Here is a 21,170-nt window from a genome sequence, read left to right on the forward strand (position 1 = left end):
CATGGTTCTTAAGCCAGTGATAACTGGGAAGGTCAAAGAGCATTCTGAGCGTCACGAGGTGACCTAAGCTGGAAGTTCCCAGGCAGGGATGGAAGGACCTGGAGTCCTGTATGGAACCTGAACTGAAGGCTGGGAGGTGATTTCAAAACTGCCTTCCAGCACCCAAGTGATAGATAATTATAAGGAACAGAATCAGCTGTTCTCTATTTTTGGAAAGACGAGAACAAGAAGAAAGAGAACAAAAGAAAATGGAATCAAATTGCAGTGAAGACTGTTAAATAACAGAATGAATTAGTCCCGGAAGTTATGGATATGTCTTTTGGGAAGGTCTTCAGAAACAGTCTGTCTGTCCGAGATGATTCTGGACAGGGTCACCAGCTGTGGCTGCAAGCAGTTGGATGAGCCAGATGTCATTTCAGTGCCCTTCCTATCTCTGTGTTTCTGCAGTGGTATAATAATCTCCATCAATACAGTAATCCCAAAGTACCCTATTTATACATTTTGTGTATCTATTAATATGGACAACAGTTCCTTTCTATTTTACTGGTGGAGTTTTGAATACAAATGTGACTTGGCCTCTCGCCATTGCGGCTCTACCGTCAGAGCTAATTGCCTCACAGAAAACTTAAGGAGTCATTTTTCATTATGATGGAAGCAGATGGCATAGTCATGTTATTGATTTGATGATCCTTGCCTGGCTCGCTGAATAAATGGAACTCAGTGTATGGTCACTGCATCCAGACTTCTAGGGCCTTCAAGGTTCAGTTCAAATTATGTCAGACAGCAGGTTCACGGGGCAGAAATCCATTTATTCCTCCAAGGCTTCTAAATGATGATCCCAGGGACCATGCAGACTCTTCAAACCACCTCCTGGGAGTCCTGTGCACCATTGAGCCTCCCAGCTCTTAAGGAGGAGGATGAGCTCTCTCTTAGGTTGTGCCCGTGCTTTACCTGAACTTGCTGTCCATCAGTTAGGGAGGTTGGCCCAACTTAGATGGGTTATGCTAATCTGCAAATAATTAGGTGAATGAAAGGAGGTAAGTCACTCACTTTTCAGAAGGCCGTTAACTCTTTCCCTGAAAGCCCTTAAGCCATCTGGTCATAAGGAGTTAATGTAATTCTAATCAACATTTACCTTTTTATAGAATTCAACATTACTACTACTGGTGCTTGTTCCTCCACTGGACCTTTCATTAAGAATAAAGGCATATCAAAACTCGAAAATGCCTCTGGTAGATATGGCACCATTTTAAAGGAAAAGTAAGATCTGAGACTAAATCAGCTAACGGTGTAACACAGAATTTTTATGAAAACTTGAGTGTACTCCCACCGGATTTGCTAAGGGACCACTGGCCCTCTGAAGTGGTCCCCAGAAAAATGTTTACGTGAGAAGAAGGAACTCCCAGGGCCCTTGACCCACATTTTCTTAGCATTTTGTCAGTTTGCTGATAAGGAGACGTATTTTCTCAAGTTACTTAATTTCCCTTTTTGGATCTAGGGAGTTCCTTTCTGTTTGCCATTTCTGCCCTGGTGGCAGAACATATGCGGTACTGCCTTCTGGTAAGAAGTGGATTGTTATTAATTTTTTCTGGTTATATTTTGCAACCTGGCATAAATAAACATGAGGGAGGGGTAAAGTCCGTTCCTGCATGAGGGATCCAGAGACCCTGGCTGTAGTCCCTGCTCAGCGTTGACCTGAGACAAGTCTCTCCCCACCTCTGGCTCTTCAGCTTTCCTCTGCAAAATGTGGGATAGAACTAAGTGATTTCTAAGGCCATTTCTAAAGCTCCAAAAATTCTAAAATTCTCTGACACTCAGGATTACCGCCCCCCCCCCCCCCCCCCCCCGTCTATCCTTGTTAAATGCAGGAGGTAGCCTTCTGCTAAATTCCTCTAAACCTATGTAATGCAGGACTACTTAATTCATGACCAATTAAAAGTAAAATGTTTTACTAATTGGCAGTTTTATATAGAGACCATGGTGTTACCTATCAAAAGAAATAAGGGGGCGGGAGTGATTTAGCCTTTAAATTTTATTCATACCCACAAAATTCTTATTTTGTTGTTTTGTGGCTTCAAGGGCAGCTTGCTTATTTCAAACAAATCTTGATTTTTTCCCTTTCGCTTTGTAAGTTGATTTGTTGAGTTGCTTACTTTTTCCTATTTTTCTCTTTGACCACAGTAATTATTTACCAGTCAAATCTAGAAATACCTGAAAGGGGTGGCACGTGGGGAGAAGAAAAAGAAAAGAAAAATGTGTTGGCCATGCTTTCAGTGCTGGTGGTCTCACTTCTCATGTCCATAAATTCTGACTTTTTATGTGAGTTTGTTTCTAATTGCTCTATCTTGAAAGTATTTGAGTGGGTTAACTTTTAGGGTATTTCACTCACTTCTGCAGCATGTTCAATTAGCCAGGTTCACTATTCTTCAAGTTTGTTGTCTTTATTTTCTTCTTTGTTTCATTTACACCTTCATCAATTTCTCTCAATTGACAATAGCACAGAGATAAACTTCAACATCTCAAATGAGAGAATGATGGCTATGCTACTTCACAGTGACACTGTCAGTAAAAGAAAAAGCTTGTGAGCCTGTGCTATCCCCAAAAGCACACGGCTAACCAAAAAATCCACCCCCCGCATCCCCCAAAAAAGATATGGAAAGAGCACCATGGTGTGAAATTTTCTGGTTTTAAATTTTGGCTCCATCACTTATTTACTATGTAGGCAAGTAAGCTCCATGAATTAATTTTCCTCATCTGTGAAATAAAAGTGATAATATATACCTCATAGGGAAGTGATAATTCAAAGAATAGTAATGAGCATAGAATAGACTGGGTTAATGGTGTATATTAATGGTAACAGCCACAAGAACAATTGATACTTTTTATTTGCCAGGTGTATCTTGTGAGGTTATTTGTCCTGTGTATAAGTAATATGTGGACATTAATCCCACAAGGTTCAATATTATTTTTCTGATCATAAAGGGTGGAACTGAGTTGTGCTTTTTCAAATTTAAATAAAATGGTTTTGTAAAAATTATTATCTAAGAAAACAAAGTCCAAATTATAAAAATAGAATAACTTTATGATAGGTTTAGTATATATTACATTGGAAATATAATTTGCTTTATTATTTTGTGTCATCTTTCACTAATATCCTGATTTTCATTGAACCTTAAATCTGAGCAAGTAAGTTTTATAGATATTTTTTATCAAAGGTTCAGTGTTGTGCTTGATTTTAGTCCCTAAGAAATGTAGCTTGACTCCTACATGAATCAGGAAAACATAAAATCCATTCTATCAAAGAGTATGGGCCTGAAGTGAAATTTTACCTAGTAAAGTTTACATTTGTGTAGTGTATATCTACATATGTTTTTGGTGAAGAAGTTCTACCATTTAAGGATAATTAACTTTATTCATTAATTAAATACTTATCAAGCAACTACTAAGTACCAAGAACTTGTTAGCTACTAGGGATTCAGAGATAAACTAAGATATAACCACTGCCCTCAGGGAGCTTACTACCTGGGAAGAAAGTTAAGAAAAGTACACAGTGACTTTGATGTATGTTAGAAAGCAGTAAAGAAGTGACCCAGCAAATTCTATAGGATTTCAAGGAGAATGAGGTCACATTTGTATGGAGGAAACTGAAAAGGCTTCATGGAAGAAGAAGTGGCATTTGAACTGGGCTTTGAGCACAGGCAGCTGAGAGGGAGAGGGCATTTCAGGAACAGGGAACAATAGTGAATGTGACAACACCACATATACACTCATGGAATCACAGGGAGAGATACACATGTGGAGTTACAGGCCTAACAGCAATCATAAAGACATTCTACCCAGTCATCTTCCTTACCTCATAGACGAGGAAACTGAGGGTTCAAGAGGTTAAAATAATTGCACAAGGGCCCCAAACTGGCCGCAAGGACTCTGTGCCTGCTAAACCTGAAAGAAGGTTGGAGAGAGGTCAAGGACGACCTTACAGCCCAGAGTAAATGTCTGGACTTATTTCATCAGGCAATGAAAAGTCAGCAAAGGTCTATGAGGAAAGGAGCGGTATGATTCGAACTGTGCTTCCCTTTGGCAGAAGTCCAGGTGAGAGGCAACCAGGGCCTGGGCAAAAAATGGAGGGAGTAAGAATGGCAGAAGGAAGTCTGTTCTATTTGCTTCAGGGGTAAAATCTAAAGAGCTTCGTGGTTACTTGGAGGTCAAAGAGGAGAAAGAGAGAAGAAAAAAAGCTAACTCCAAAGTTTCAAACTTGAATCACTCTGAAATGGACTTTACAAAAATAGTAAAGTCAGGGTAGAAGAGCTAGTCTGGGGAGTAGGGACGGTAACAGGAGAGAGGGGGAAGGAAGAGTGACATTATAGTGAAACACTGTCAAATCCAGTGTTGGCTGGAGACCCATGTAGTTGGGAATTATCATCTGAAAAGCCCCCTAAATGAGCAAAGAGAGCATCACCCTAAAGGGAGAGAGGGGACAAGGATGAGAAGTTGGCTAAAGACTAATCCTCAGGGAATGCCTATCGGTACTCAGAGGGCAGAAGAAGTAGGTAACGAACAGAGGGGACGTGCTCTACATCCATTATCTCTAAGTAGGTTCTAAGTAGGCACCTGTGATAGAGTGAGGTAAAGAACACCAGAGGGAGTTTCCAGACATTGGAGAGGCAATGGGGAATATTCATCAAACACTACAGAGACGTGATGACAAGTGAGAACTGAGGAAAGGACATCTTAATGACTACGTTTACCATTTTGTTACTACTATGGGAAGATATTAAAGCTCAGCAATTGTACATCAGTTTTATTTCACCTCTTTCTCATAACACTGTCTACTCTTTATTCATAAAACAACATATTTTATAATTATGGGTTTATTTGCATGATTATTTGTTCATGTTTATCTCCATGTAGGCTCTAAAATCTATGGGGGCAGGAATCTGTTTTGTTCACCACCATATATCCAGTGCCTGACATGTAGCAGATACTTTTAAATATTTCTTGAATGAATAAAGGTAACAAATGAAGATTCATAATAACTATATTTTGGATAGAAGATAAAATTACTTCCTACTGTTGATTTTGTTTACTTTTAATATCAGGGTTGTTTTTTTATTTGACACAAAGTTGTATTATTAACGATAATCTCAGACATTTGTTCTTATCTCTGTCATTTCCTGGGCTCTCTTTCCTAATTTTGTAGTTTGTTTTGCCATGAGTGCCCACTTTTTCTTTCTCTTTATGAAGACCCATATGTTCGATGTAAACAATAGTTGAATTTGCGCTTAAAAGGTCACTAACATGACAGATTTTTATAATGAAGTTTTGATACAATTCCGTAGTTTTATTTCTTATTCCAGCCACCTCAAAAAAAGAGAGTGCTAAGATTAGATCAACAGGTGTGTTTCTACAAGTGTGAAGGTATTGTGGCAGAGTTATGGAAGGAAAACAGAGTCCTAAGGGACAGGAAACTCCAGAAGGTTCTGGAAAATGCAAATTAGCTTTAAAAAACTGGCTTCAGAGGCATGAGTACTGCACTGAGAGCCAGCAGACCTGGAGTCTGTTCCCAATTCATCTCTGAGATTGTGGAGACCCTCTACCTCTCATTGGTGCTATGAGATTTCTTTTACTTATTTCTAAAGTGGGGCAATATGAACGATCTACATCTTCTAAACATGCTGAGAAGATTGACAACTAACCTTTATTAATAAAATTATGAAGAATTTTTTAAAAATTTAAGGATCCGGGACTTCCCTGGTGGTGCAGTGGTTAAGAATCCTCCTGCCAATGCAGGGGACATGTGTTTGAGCCCTGGTCCTGGAAGATTCCACATGCTGCGGAGCAACTAAGCCCGTGTGCCACAACTACTGAGCCTGTGCTCTAGGGCCCGCAAGCCACAATTACTGAGCCCACGTGCCACAACTACTGAAGCCCGTGCACCTAGAGCCCGTGCTCTGCAACAAGAAAAGCCACTGCAATGAGAAGCCCCTGAACTGCAACAAAGAGAAGCCCCTGAACTGCAACAAAGAGAAGCCCCCGCTCGCCCCAACTAGAGAAAGCCTGTGCGCAGCATCAAAGACCCAAAGCAGCCAAAAAATAAATAAATAAAATAAATTAATTAAAAAAAGAAATGGACTAAAATTATTTTAAAAAATTAAGCATTGGTGCTAATTTTTTTTTTTTTTTTTTTTTTGGTACGTGGGCCTCTCACTGTTGTGGCCTCTCCCGTTGCGGAGCACAGGCTCCGGACGCACAGGCCCAGCGGCCATGGCTCACGGGCCCTGCCGCTCCGCGGCATGTGGGGAATCTTCCCGGACTGGGGCACGAACCCGTGTCCCCCGCATCGGCAGGCGGACTCCCAACCACTGCGCCACCAGAGAAGCCCGGTGCTAATTATTTTTATTCACTAACAAGCAATATACATAGGAATATAGCTTCTTAACTGGTCCTGAGCAGCTGGAAAGATAAGGTACTACTTAGAAACAAATTACTTGCTCTTCCTACCCCAAACTGGTGTGACTTAGCATAATCTGTAGTAGAACTGTACAACAGGAGTAGAGTGAAATCCATCTTAGGATTTCCTAGCCCAATCCAGTCATTTTATACATGAGAAACTGTGACCCAGAGATGAAAAGTCTTGGCGAGATGTTAGCTGGTGGCAGAGCTGGATCTACATCTTGGGACTTGGGACTCCAAGTCCATAACTCACACATACAGGCCGAAGTTCTTTTCCTATAACTACATGCCCCAAGTTGTTATTACACAACGGAATCATACTTCCATTAGCAGATGTGTCATGGCACGTGCACCTTTGCATTTTACCAAATTTCTGGAGTTAAATCACCAGGAACGGTAAATATATCCTTCTTGCCCCCTTAAGTCCAATGCTTAGCAGAACACTCCAGGTCCTTCCTCTTTGATCTGAATATAAAGCTTTTTCTGGAACATGGGCTATCCTGAGCACCCCTGTATCTTTATCCAGGGAAGCACAGTGATGAAGGAGAGTCTCACAGCCTGAGGATCTAGATGGCCCTGAATTTGAATTCTGGTTCACTCACTCACTGGCTGTATTGGCCCTCAGACAAGTCATTTAATCTCTCTTGAGTTTCCAGATTTTTTTTTAATCTGTAAAAGTGGGATAATAATAGCTACTTTTCAGGTTCATTAAGAGGGTTAAAAGAATTAGTGTATGTAAAGAACCTGCTTCAGTGCTCAGAACTACTAGTTCTTGTTCTCCTCTTTTCATTTGACTAAACCAGAGTTCTCTTTTTGTCATTATTACCCAGGGCACTGTGGGTAGACTACCATTTTTAAACATCGTACAATATTTCTAGATTTTTCAAAATAATCTGGTCGTCCTGCCAAAATTTCTAAGCCTAAAAAAAAAGTTTCAAAATCTTAGACTTTCCAGCAGTTTCTGTTTGTTTTTGTTTTGTTTTTTCGCCAAACATAAGGCAAGATCAGGGCAAAATTCTACATTTAGGTGAAGCACATAGCTCCCTTTTGGCAGTGGACATTTGGGCCACCGGATTTTTAATCCAGTGAGAAAAGTTAATCTGCTTCATGTTACTAAGAATCCATAAACTATGAAATCCATAATCCTTCATCACAAAGTGACACAATCATGATCATTTTCAGTTTATGCTTTTGAAGACCTCTATTTACTTTGTCCACATTTCATCTTAATGTGACTCTAAAATGCTTGGGGACCTTGCTGTCCAAGGTGATTGGAGACATGCAGCAGGGTTACTTGATATGCCCTGTTTTTACGGGGACGTCATTCTTCCAACCACTTTGAGGCAGAAGAGAAAGTGGCTGTGTACATATGTCAACAGCAGAAATCCCACTTTAGCCCAAGAGAGTCTGGCATTATTGGCAGTGGTTGCTCACAGAAAATACAGGAATGAAGCAGCAGGTTTACAGGGCTGGGGAGCAGGGAACCTAATTAGCCCAGCTCCAGGAGTGCCAAAAAGCCTATTTAATATTTTTTGCTTTTACTCTTCTAAGCCACCTAGAGGGAGAATTGCTCATAAACATCTAAATTCATTACATGGAAAAAAAAAAAAAAGAAGAAGAAGAAGAAGGAAAGGATTACTGCATGGGGTAATCTAAAGGATGAATCTGGAGTTTCTCTTTTGACCTCTGTTAAGATGAGAGCCATGGAAGGGACTTCACACATTTTAGACAGACATTAAAGGGCCATTTCTAATCATTACTTGCTAAATATTACTGAAATATATGTTGGTAGAAAGAGAATAAAGTCCAAAGACAACGCCATATTTTGAATTAAAAAAAAAAACCCCACTACTTGCTACTTAAAAGAGATGGCCAGAACTAGCCCCTGCTTGTTTCCGAATCACTTATTTGTTAGTGCTGACATTCAGGTTCTGAGAGAAAACCACCATGCTCACAGGATGCTTCCACCTTCTCCATACCCCCAAACTCATCCTTCTCTTAAATGCTTTTATTCATAGTAGTGAAGAGTGCATTTTGAAAAGCATCACTTGACATTTAGGAAGCTACATTTCAAAAAAGGGCCTGATAAAAAAAAATAGAAATTGTGCAAAGTACTGTAAGAGGACTTCTAATCTAATAATTAATGCTTATTCCTCATTGAATAGATACACTCACATTAGGAGACATAAATAGCCCAAGAGCCAAGAGAAGACTCTGGGCGCCCTGTCCTTCACACAGTGGGGATGGGGTCAGGGGTCTGTCCATGAAGCTACTCCACTACCTCCTTTTTTTTTTTTTTTTTTGCGGTATGCGGGCCTCTCACTGTTGTGGCCTCTCCCGTGGCGGAGCACAGGCTCCAGACGCGCAGGCCCAGCGGCCAAAGCTCACGGGCCCAGCCGCTCCGCGGCACGTGGGATCCTCCCGGACTGGGGCACGAACCTGTGTCCCCCACATCGGCAGGTGGACTCTCAACCACTGCGCCACCAGGGAAGCCCACTACCTCCTTCTTAACTCCCCTAACCTCTAACCCTGTACCAATGCTGGAGAAGGCTCTTCAGCACATAGCTCCTAGCTGTGCAATTTGAGAATCAATGAATGGATTCTAGTTCAATTGCTCATTTTATTGTTGTTCACTGAGTCTCAGAGACAGAAGTGGTTGCTCAAGGTCATGTTTCCCAGGTCTCCTATCATTATCATAATCATCAAGAACATTTATGAACTGCTTTCTAAACATAGGGCACTGTGATAAGCACAGGCACACAGGTGGACTTCCTGTAAAGATATGAGATAAGCCAAACTCTAGCAATGAGATAACCAATGTCAATATTTCCCTCCCGAGAGCCAATATGGTTCCCAAACTATCACTGGAAGGCATTTCCTCTCAAATATTGGATGATACTATGTTAAGTTTTAATTGACTGGGTACACACCAAGTATCTTGATGAAAAGTGAAAAAATAATTCATTTCGTTTGTATACTGGTGTCAGCATTTGCCTTGTTTAGGGAAAACACAGATGTGAACATTAGAAAATTTCTCTCTATAGGCACTGCCTTTACTTTCCCCCAGTAAAGTCAAGAGTTTTCAAAAAATTTTATTGTTTCCCACATCTTACCATAAAGAATTTCAAACATACAGCAAAGTGGAAAGAATTTTACAATGGACTCCAGTATTCCCATCACCTAGATTCTACCATTAACATTTGCTTTACTTGCTTTATGACATATCTGTCCATCTACTCATCCTACTATCCATCCATCAATAATATTATGTCCTTGATGCATTCCAAAGTAGACTGCAGACAGAAGACAATGCTTGACTTTGAAGGAATAGAATCAATGACTCTTCCTCTTCCTACTCCTATAAAGTTAGCTAGAGAAATTTTATTAGTTTTTTTTAAACAAAGAACAAACTCATCCTGAATTATTCACACAGATATTCAACATAGCTCAATCTACAGTCACTGTAAGAAGTGTTGTGAATGAACTCAAGGTTTTGTCTACTTGTGTTAACCCTGGGGACATTTTCAGTACTCCTCCAAATGTTTGGCTTTGTGAAGACATAGGCTGTAGATTATAGAGAAATAAGCTCTCTGCTATAGATCATCAGGAAAAATTACCTGGAATGTTAGTAGTAAGTATTTTTTGTTGTTGTTTTGCTCTTTACTCTAATATCTTTCCAATTATTCCTTGAGTATAGAAATACAGATATTTATATACACCAAGTCTCTCATTTATAAAGTGAGTTTTATAATACCTATGGCACAGGCTTGTCATAAGGATCAAATGTGAAAAATAGGAAAATACTTTGTAAAGAGTAAACACTACGCACATCTAATTTACCATTACCGTTAGTAACTGCAATGCATCTGTAATAAAACACAGCTGAGGTAATGGTCCACACTGCTATTTGGCTTTTTCAAACCTGTCAAAAAGATTTCAAAGGTTAAAGGGACAGCGTATTGGCAGTTGCCTTCACTCTGCCCATCAGTACATCATCTTGTCAAGGATCTAGAAGAACCTTGGTGTATATCACATAGACTTGTTTTCATTAGTAAAGTGTTTGTTTTGGAAATCATCCCAGCTTTGAAACAATACTTCCATTAGCTGGGCACAGTACCTACAATTATCCATCTTATCTGACCAGCGGCCAAGCTATGCTATTTACTGCATCCCATTTACCTTGGTTGTTCTGAAAGGAGAAAAGTGAGGCATTGGCTCAACATATGAGAAGGTTTGTTTCATTGAATAAACATCTACAAATGAACTTTGGGTAGAAACTCCTGCAACAAGATATCATCAGGTACCATAAATGACAAGTCTAAAGGTGATGGAATTCCTCTGTCCCCATATGGGAAAAATTCCGTTACATAAATATCTTAAAATTTATAAGGTATAAAGTAGTGTAGCTTCCATTTTTGTGTCTCGTTGGACACAAATCAAGAAAGTGAGGAGCAAGGTCAAAGCTAACTAGGGAGCTAAGGAAAGAAAAATAAGCAGGGAGCTGAGTTTATCATCAACTACTGTTGAGAACCTGCCAGGTCTCTGGCACTTCATTTTATCCTTAAGGGGAATTGAAGAGAAAGATTTGAAATCACCCTGACCCTCAAAAAGCATCCATTTCACTGAGAGTCGTTTAAAGAAAACAATGGGGAGAAAGAACAATCAGAAATTGTAAGCAGATGGAAGAGGATAGGCAAAAAGAGAGAAATAAGCCTGGTTTGTGATTTAGTTACAAGTTATACTCAACATGGGGCATGTTTACAATGTGGACACCGTCGAAGCAATGAGAAGATCTCTAAGAGGATACACAGAGTTACCTCGAATTCAAAATGTACTTTTTATGCAGGAAAAGGAGAATCAGAGGAAAAGGCTGGCTGTGCTCAAGTGAAGGAGAGGGTCCCTGGGTCCATGAACCGTACCTGTCTGGTGCTGACAGCAAGAACTTATCTTCAATATTCCAGGATGGTTGCATCAAGCTTTTACCCTCCGATGCCACAAAACATTCCAAACACGTAAGTAAGTTCCCTAATTAGATTCCATATTTATGAAACAAGTTTCTAATCATATTTATAATTTGGCATCCCATATGACACACATACTGGGAGAAAAGAAGCTGCCCAAAAGGGTCACTTTGCCCTGCTAGTGAGATTACTCATTGTAATGACAACAACAAATTGAAGTGTGTCCGTACGCACATACATATGGTATGTTATACACAAATATACACATATATTCAACACGTATTTTTTAAGAGAAACACTTGCAAATCTGAATTTATAGCAAGGCAGATATCTAGATATTTGGGTAGAAGTTTGTATTCTAATAAAATTTTACCATGCTGTAAATTAGGACCTTGTAAATATCTTTATTGTGCTATCTGGTAGTATTGTTTACTTCTTCTGTTCAGTCTACATGTTTTTCTTAACTGCTGATGGTGCCTCATTCATCTTACCTGACTGCCCTGGGGGAGGGGCACCTGATGATCCTCGCGGTAGACAAAGAAACACAGTCAGAACTGCCGCTCTGTTCCCAGCACATGGTTCAATGGCTATTGGTTTGGGTGCTCCCTGAAAAAGAAAACCCATTCTAAGTTTGCATAGTTTACATGACACTGTTATTTTACTTTTTTCCTACTATGCTTCAGGCAGCTAAAATGTTTATTCCTAGTAGTTGAAGGCACACCATTTCTCATATTTTAATAGTTCAATTGAATATTTTATTGTAGTAATATGTAGTTTTTTTGTAATGGTGGTCGTTTACATTTAGAAGACATTTTCTTGGGGCATTATATATTAGCACATATTTTTGCAATTTTTGGAAAGTACTCATTGCTTTGTTCTATTTTTACCTTGTTTTTTTTTTCCCTAATAGATTTTATTTTTTAAAGAAGTCTTAGGTTTACAGCAAAATTAAGAGGAAGCTACGGAGATTTTCCATAAACCCACTGCCCCCATGCATGCACAGCCTCCCCTATCATTAACATCCCCCACAAGAGCAGCACATGTGTACAAGCTGAGGAACCACCACTGACACATCTCTACCACCCAGAATACATAGTTTACCTTAGAGTTCACTCCTGGTGTTGTACATTCTATGGGCTTGTCAAATGTATAATGACATGTATTTTTCATTATAGTATCATATAGAGTAGTTTTCCTGCCCTAAAAATTCTTTCTGTTCTGCCTATTCATCCCTCGTCCCACCCCCAACCCCTGGAAACCACTGATTTTTGACTGTCCCCATAGTTTTGCTTTTTCCAGAATGTCATATAGTTGAAATCATGTAGTATTTAGCTTTTTCAGATTGCCTTATTTCACTTAAAATATGCATTTAATGTTCCTCCGTGTCTTTTTTTATTGGAGTATAATTGCTTTACGAATGTTGTGTTAGTTTCTGCTGCACAATGAAGTGAATCAGCTCTATGTACACATATATCCCTTCCCTCCCTCGGACCTCCCTCCCCCTACCCCCATCCCACCCATCTAGGTCATCACAGAGCACTGAGCTGAGCTCCCTGTGCTATACAGCAGGTTCCCACTAGCCATCTATTTTACACATGGTAATGTGTTTATGTCAAACCTAATCTCCCAATTCATCCCACCCTCCCCTTCCTCCCGTGTCCACAAGTCCATTCTCTACGTCTGCGTTTCTATTCCTGCCCTGCAAATATGTTCATCTGTACTATCTTTTTACTGTCCCTGTAGTTTTGCCTTTTCCAGAATGTCATATAGTTGAAATCATATTGTACTCAGCTTTTTCAGGTTGACTTATTTCACTTAAACAGATGCATTTAATGTTCCTCCATATCTTTTCATTGTTTGATAGCTCATTTATTTTTAGTGCTCCATAATATTCCATTGTCTGGATGTACCACAGTTTATTTATCCATTCAGCTACTGAAGGACATCTTGATTGCTTCCAAATTTTGGCAATGATGAATAAAGCTGCTGGATATAAACATCCATGTACAAGTTTTTGCATGGACATGAATTCTCAACTCCTTTGGGTAAATATTAAGGAGCATGATTGCTGCTGGATCATATGGTGCGATATGTCATTTTAACACTAAATCCTGGCACATTGTAGATGTGCAACAGGCCTACATTTGAATAAATGAATGCATTTTTTAAAGGATTTTTTTTGATGTGGACCATTTTTAAAGTCTTTATTGAATTTGTTACAATGAAACTGTTTTGGTGTTTTGGCCACGAGGCATGTGGGATCTTAGCTCCCTGACCAGGGATCAAACCCACACACCCTGCATTGGAAGGCGAAGTCTTAAAACCACTGGACCGCCAGGGCAAGTCCCTGAATGCATTTTAGTATATTTGATATTTGATATGTCGTCTGTGAGCAACAAAGTTATGCAATTTGTGTTGCTTTTTCGCAAGTGTTTGCTCTCACCAATGATAACAGTTTATCTAATCAAATTACCACAATCCAAAATATTCCGTTGACATATCTTTTAAAAATCTTTTCCAGTTTTATTGAGCTATAATTGACATACAGCAAGGCATATCTTTAATATTTCAGTGAAATACATATGTAATAATCACCCACCAATGCATTTGTATAAATAATATGACATTAGAAATAAAATAGAGTAAATGAATATATGATAATGATTATAACGGTAATGTTAATATGTTATTAAATACTTACTATGGATTAGGTGTTCAAAATGCTTTACATATATTAACTTATTTAAATCTTACAACAACCCTGTAAGATGAGAACATGAAAGCAAGAAGTTAAAAAAACTTGCTCAAACTCACACAACTAGGAAGTAGCAGGGCTGGGATTTATACTCAGGTAGGCTGCTTCCTGAGTCCATGTTCTTAGCAACACAATGCAGTTTATCATATTGTGAATGTACAGAAAAATCATGCACCCACACACACAAACATAAACACATGTGTGTGAACATACACAATCCAGGCACATACATGTGAACAAAAACACACAGAGAACTTAGGTTTAAATACAACGTCACCTTTGAAACAATAGGAACATCATTTGGCTGAGGAATGGTGGTTTTGGCTATTTCACTCAAAAAGTGCAGGCGAGACATGGTTGACTTAAAGTAACATGTATACTTAAAGGCAAAATTAAACGGAAGAAAAAATACCACTACTTTAATTATTAATGATTAATTATAAATGATTTGTTTAGTCTTTTTTTTTTACTGATATTTGAATTTTTCAGAAGGAATACAGACATATGTAGTCATCCACCTAGAATATTTTAGAATATTGCCGTTTCCAGAAAGTTTAATGAGGCATTAAAGATAAAATATGTTCCCTTTCATGTAAAACTTAGACTGAAATTTCTGGTGATGACGGTTTTATGTTGTTATAAAGGATTTCTCCTTTATAGCAGCATAAATCTCATGTTTTAAAATTATCCTCATACAGATACATTTTGGGAATTTTCAATATAAAGGTGAAAGTAGCCATGGTAGTAGAAGTAAAGGGCATAAAAATCTTCCAAGAAAATGCTGTAAGCAATGTTGCAATACTTGTATCAAGTTACAAGATCTATGGTTTTCCCCTTTAAAGCTTACATTTAATTTAACAGACTTATTTTTGAAAATGTTAAGCCAAAATCAGCATAAGTACATAGATATTCTCCAATGATGTAAATATTTAGAGAATAGGCTTGTCATATTCCAAGGCTAAAAGAAAAACACTATGAGTGTTTTGAATCGTATTTCTAGGCTACTAAAATTTATCCTAATTTAATAAATGCAAAGTATATGTAAAGGTCAATTGGTTAAAATATACTAAAGGAAAATAAAATGAATTCAGGTTTAAATGATGGCGATATATTAGAAATACCCAAATCCCTTTTAATATACCTAAGAAATAATTTATCATTTTTACCATCAGGCAAGGTTTTCTTTGTTATTTTATTCATAAGAGCTCAATGGCACTACTCAAAATATCCAAAGCCACGTTAAAATACTTGATTATAAAACTCAGAAAAGAAGAATTTCATGATTACAACAAAACAAAACAACACAAACAAAACAAAACCACCAGTTGAGAAACAGTGGTTCTTGGTTTACGAGATTTAGAAAAACAAGACACAATTTGAGAGTACATCAGATGATGAATAGCTAACATTTATTAAGTGCTTACGATATGCCTTGTGCATATTGTATGTTGTCAGGCTACCTTTGTGCTGCTTTTAACACTAGAAGAAAAGGTTTTAAACATCAAATGCTGATGCCAAAAGCACTAATTGAGAGAAAAATTAGTAAAAAATAACTGTAAGTTTCAAGTAGAAAATGGCTTAATTATTTAATACTTTAAACTGAAGAGAGTCAGCAATGGATAGAGTATAGTAAGACATGTTGACCATGGGAAAGGAATTATGTTTGCATAAAAGCCACTTCTGTAAAATCTTCTTTAATATAATTCTCTCACTCTTAATTCTACCGCTATTGCACAGAAAACATTCAAAAATTTCATTATATTGATAAGCTATATGAAAGGAGATTATAATCCTATTCTGAAATCAAACTGGCTTACAACTTTGTCTATTTTTAGCTATAAAATTTTCATAAAAGGATATTAGCAAAAATATGAATTATTCATTATGATAAAAATATTAGTGACTAGCACAGCTCTTTGACACTTCTGGCAGGAATTCATATAATTTAAAAAATTATTTCCAAAGACTGTGGCAAATATCACTTTCAATAAAGTATTTTAAATAAAAAAGAAAAACACTTTATAGCACTTGAATTTTGCAAGAGAAAATAGCAAAACCCCATGAGTGATATTTCTGATACCTTGAGGTTTGTCAGTTGTTTAGCAATAAATACATAACCATGAATCAAAATCATTTCACAATGATATAACATGTTCACTGAACTGTGCAATTTATCATGTATTTTCCATGGCTGCCTTTGAAAGAGATAAGGCATGGGTTTGTTTGCCCAAAGCACTCAGCAAATGTGATTTACTTCTAGGCATTTTCATATTTGTTGTACCGAAAGAAGCTGGCGTTAGACCGTGCCAGAAAATATCACTGACAGTTATGTAATTAGCAGTCCTTGTTCATTAAGCATACGGAGCTTTTACAAAAGACTCGTTTTGTTCACACTAGTGTTTTTCAAACTATTGTACCCATATCTTCAAGTTCTTGTTTTTTTGGAGCAACAATTCTATGTTAAACTCTTTTCATTTTTCACCTATTAAAGACAAGCAAATTACCAGAGAAGCTCCTGGAATCATGAGGATTTTCAAGATTACAGTTCTTAAAACTCATAATAACATGTCCTAAAAAAGGGAGGCCACGATCTGAACCTGGGATCTAGCCTGGGAAACTGCTGCTATAAGAATCACTGGATGTTTAGAAGATACCAACAGGCAAAGCTGGCTACTTGCTCCTTCCTCCACTGGCCTTCTCAAAGAGTGAGTGAAGTAGTAGGTGGGTGACACTGGAAACTAACCCCAGCAGCTAAGGATTTAAGAGAATTATCTGATGTCCTTGGACTAGTCATTGCAGTTTAAGTAGGGTTTTAGTTCAATGCTCTAGAACTCCAAAGATTAGAAGGATGTTATTTCCCTTCTCAAAAAACTTTCAGAACTATAGGAAAGAATCTGAAAAACAGTATATACATACACACACACATATATATATAACTGAATCATTTTACTGTACACCTGAAACTTTTTAAATCAACTATATTTCATTAAAAAATAAAATGAAACAGAAAACAAAAGTAAAACTTTCAGTACTGCCTCAGTAGGGCTTGCAAACTCAAATCTCTTCAAGGAAGAGCTAACATTTCTTAAGTGCTTACAATATGCCTTATGCTATGCCAAATGCTTACATGGGTTTAATTCTACCACAAGAGGTAGGGGCTATTCCCATTTCATAATTTGTGAAACTGAAGCTCAAAGAGTTTAAATAACATAACTAAGGTTGCAGACCTAATAGGCGACCAAACCAGGATTTGGAAAACTATAGTCTATTTTCTGAGCTTGTATGCCTAACCATTATGCATACTGTCTATAATAGGTAAGAAGACTGCCTTAACTTGTAGAATAAGACAATAAAAAGCGGTCGGTACCACAGTGAGCTGAAAAGTACAAGATTTATTTAAAACATTAAATCTCAGAAATTTTGCTGCCAAAAAAACATGCCTATGTGTCAAAACGGGCTGAGAGCTGCCACTTTGTAAAATGGAGTCCAAGATGTCATTTCAGGGTTGCCAGGCTCTTATGTCTCCCCACTCATCAAACTTCATCTTTTATTCTGCACAAGCTCCATGTTTTAGTCAATGTAAGTGCTCACTCTTTAACGTCTGTGCCCAGGGTTTCCAGAATCCGTTCCTTCCTGCATTCATAATATTCCTACTGTCCAGGAGGTCCTTCCTATAGGCCTCTAACTTTCCTAAAATTATATATCCCTCAAAGCCAACTCACCCATGAAGCTTTCCCTGGTCTGAGGTATTTAGTCTCTCCCTCCTTAGTTCTTTCATTGTTACGGCCCTTTTCATTTTCCACCTTGAGTGACACTTGGGCAACTGCCCTGTCTTCCCACTGGAACAAGCTCCTTGAGGGCAGGTCCAGTTTCTTATTCATGTCTATTGGCCCTGTACTTACTTCTTCTCTTTGAAAAGTCTAAGCATGGCACCTGTGTTCCCTTTTGGGGACTGACTGATATTTCCCAGTCTTTTACTACAGGTATTGATGTAATTGTTGTACTAGATTACAACATAGGAATCTATTAGATTCCTACTCTTCCAAGGCAGGTATCATATTGGATTCCTTTTTGTCTTACCTATAGCATCTAATGGAGTCCATTTTACACATGGTAAGTGAATGAGTAAATGAAAGAATAAATGCAATTATCACATGGTGAGATAACTGGGAGGTATGACTCAGTTTCTACATGCTCATCAAATGTATGAGTGGGTAGAAACTGATTTAAATTAAATTATGGATATTAAAGGGATATAATAAAACACTGAAAAATAATATCAGCTAACATTTATTGAGTACTTACTAGGAACCAGGAGCTGTGCTAAGCACTTTATATGCATTATTGTGTTATTTTCTATTTTATACAGATGAGGGAATTGAAATTCAGAGAGGTCAGGTAATATTCTCTGGGTAACACAGCTAGTGAGTGGCAGATCCAGGATTGGAGCCCAGGTCTGTTTGATTCTAGTATCTTCATTCTTAACCACCAAACGATACTGCTAAAAAATATAGCTTAAGAAGCCAAGGCGTCTCTCATTCTCTCAGCTTGACTATTAATAGGAGGAATATAAAAATTATATGCGTATACTTGCCCCATTTCTGAGCAGGGTTCAGAACACTTGAGTTCTAGGACCAGTTCTGCCAGTATCTAGTTGTGTGATCCTGGGCATATAACTGAATCAGTTTTCCCAACTGGAAAATGAACAAGTAGGCTGGATGACTTTAGGATCTCTTCAACATTCTGTGACTATGATTTATGGACAACCTCCAGAATGTGTGACATAACAATATCTAACACTTAGTCTAAGTACAGTGAAATGTGAAGTTTCCAATCCTTAGTAATTTTTTTTCCTGTTCAAGTACTTTAAATGACACATCTGATTTTTAAAGCACATTATTATACCACATGATGAATACATCACATAATACTAAATGGCTACCACTGCATGCCAAAAAAGCAATTAGAAAATTGAATCAAGGAATTAAGGATTAATGTGGATATGTTATACCTGTCAGCAGTACTAATGTTGTGACAAGGACAGACTAAAGTCTGACAGTTATGCACAAATACTAATCTGATATATGGGTGAAATATTAAAAATGCAAACAACTGCACATTAATCACTCTAACATTTCCCTATTAGAACACTTTTCATGCTATTCTTATCAGAATCCATTTATAATTAAAAATGAGTCTTTTTCAACAGCTTGCACAAGTTGGTATTTGCAGTTTAATGACTGTTTATATTGATATAAAATTTAGTTTTTAGTCACATTAGTAAAATAGAATTAATTTACTGAACATTGAATTAAGTCAGCCTGATGATCTGGCTCACAGCTGATGAACTGTGTTGATTCTATAGGATCGACAAATACCAAGACTCCAGATCTCAGAAACAGATTCTCTGATTTCGTTGTTTAGACTTGGGAAAAAAACAAACGTGAAAATCATATTCTCTCCTTATTTACCATTTGTATGAAATGATAAAGGGAAAAACACATTAGCTAGCTTTACTCGCTAGGAGAATAATTCATATTAATAAAAGAAATTAAGTTGATGGACGCTCTCAAAACCAGGGTTAAACTGCATTAGAAGAAAATTCAAAGAGAATAAAGTATTACACGTGGGAATAGGTAAAGGAATAAAACATAATATTCACAGAATTAGTATGCTGCTCCTGCAGTTTCAAAGGTATTTCTATCGTAAACTTAATTTTCATATCATACCAAATATTTTTTCCTTTGTTGAAATGTCTCTACTTTCAATCTCTGCTCAAAATCTCTCACTACACACATATGCACACACACGCACACACACACTCACACACACTCATATACACACATATTTAAGGTTTATATCTATAGTAAAATATATAGTTTAACTGAGTTTTGCTGTTATTTTAATTGCGTGGCACTGATTGTGGGAGTGAAGAGGCTGGATTGTGACCGCAGTTATTTTGCCACCTGTTTTTTCACAGGTATTTAGGTCCCAGAAGATGAGGATATTATCTCTTTTTGAGATATTATATAATCATGCTCTGCCCCTGAGTTGGTCAATACATATGCATGTTAATAGGGGATGACTTTGAACAGATGATCTTTAAAAGTTGATTCCTGATAGTATTTTTCAAAAATCTGAAATAGATTATCTATTAAATAATTGCCATAGTTAGATTTTTTACAACCTGTAATTTTCTCCATAGCTCTGTGCAAAAAGCAACCTAACCATTATACTTCATATACTAATTTCAAAATTGGGACCATCCTTTTTGACCTCAAAAAATACTGCTAAATATGAGAGACAAATGTGCCTGCCAAATCAACTGACTTCCTATCTTGCTTCAGCCCACCCTGTGCTCTTGGTCATTTCATCCACCCAGACTACTTGCCAATGTCTACCATTTCTGCAAGATCCAGCTCAAAACTCTCAGTCGGCAAGAAGCCATCCCAGGTCATCCTAGGCCACTCCAGGACCTCCTCACTTTATTCTATCTCAATAATCAGGAGTAAGTTATTTTTCCTGTTGTAGCCATTGAGAGCAAGTGTAATGTAGTGATTAAGAGAACAACCTTTAGCAACCACTGCCTGGGTTCAAATCACATAACCTCTCTGTACCTCAAGTTTCTCAGCTGTAAAATGGAGCTAACAATACCTTCCTCACCGTGTTGTTATGAGGATTCAATGTTATATATTATATACATATAGGATGTATATTATATACAGATATAATATACATATAGAATATATGTATTTTATGTATCTGTATGTGTATATATATACACATACCCACATAGGTATATATATCACAGTACTTGGTAAAGTTCAGCTATTATTATTATTATGCTATTCTTCCCAGTTCCCACTTTGCTTTAGAATTATTTTCTGTTCCACTAAAGAATATGCTCAACTCAAAAGTAAGCTATTTGAAGGCAGGTACCATATTTTCAAAAGCTCTGTTAATGGTGTGAAATTAATTAATTAAGAAATTAAGCCTCCAAG

The 21,170-nt window shown here is 37.6% G+C and overlaps 1 protein-coding gene across 1 annotated transcript in view; it reads right to left on the reverse strand.

Annotated features, from left to right (window-relative positions):
- Positions 1-21,170, reverse strand: part of ATRNL1 (attractin like 1) — a 696,121-nt gene that overhangs the window by 86,136 nt on the left and 588,815 nt on the right. The window contains exon 28 of the mRNA XM_081236563.1: positions 11,906-12,020. Coding sequence (XP_081092689.1) covers positions 11,906-12,020 — 115 coding nt within the window. The remainder of the gene's footprint in view (positions 1-11,905; positions 12,021-21,170) is intronic.

The sequence above is a fragment of the Mesoplodon bidens genome, assembly GCF_964165515.1.
Source record: "Mesoplodon bidens genome assembly, chromosome: 1".
NCBI classification, from domain to species: domain Eukaryota; kingdom Metazoa; phylum Chordata; class Mammalia; order Artiodactyla; family Ziphiidae; genus Mesoplodon; species Mesoplodon bidens.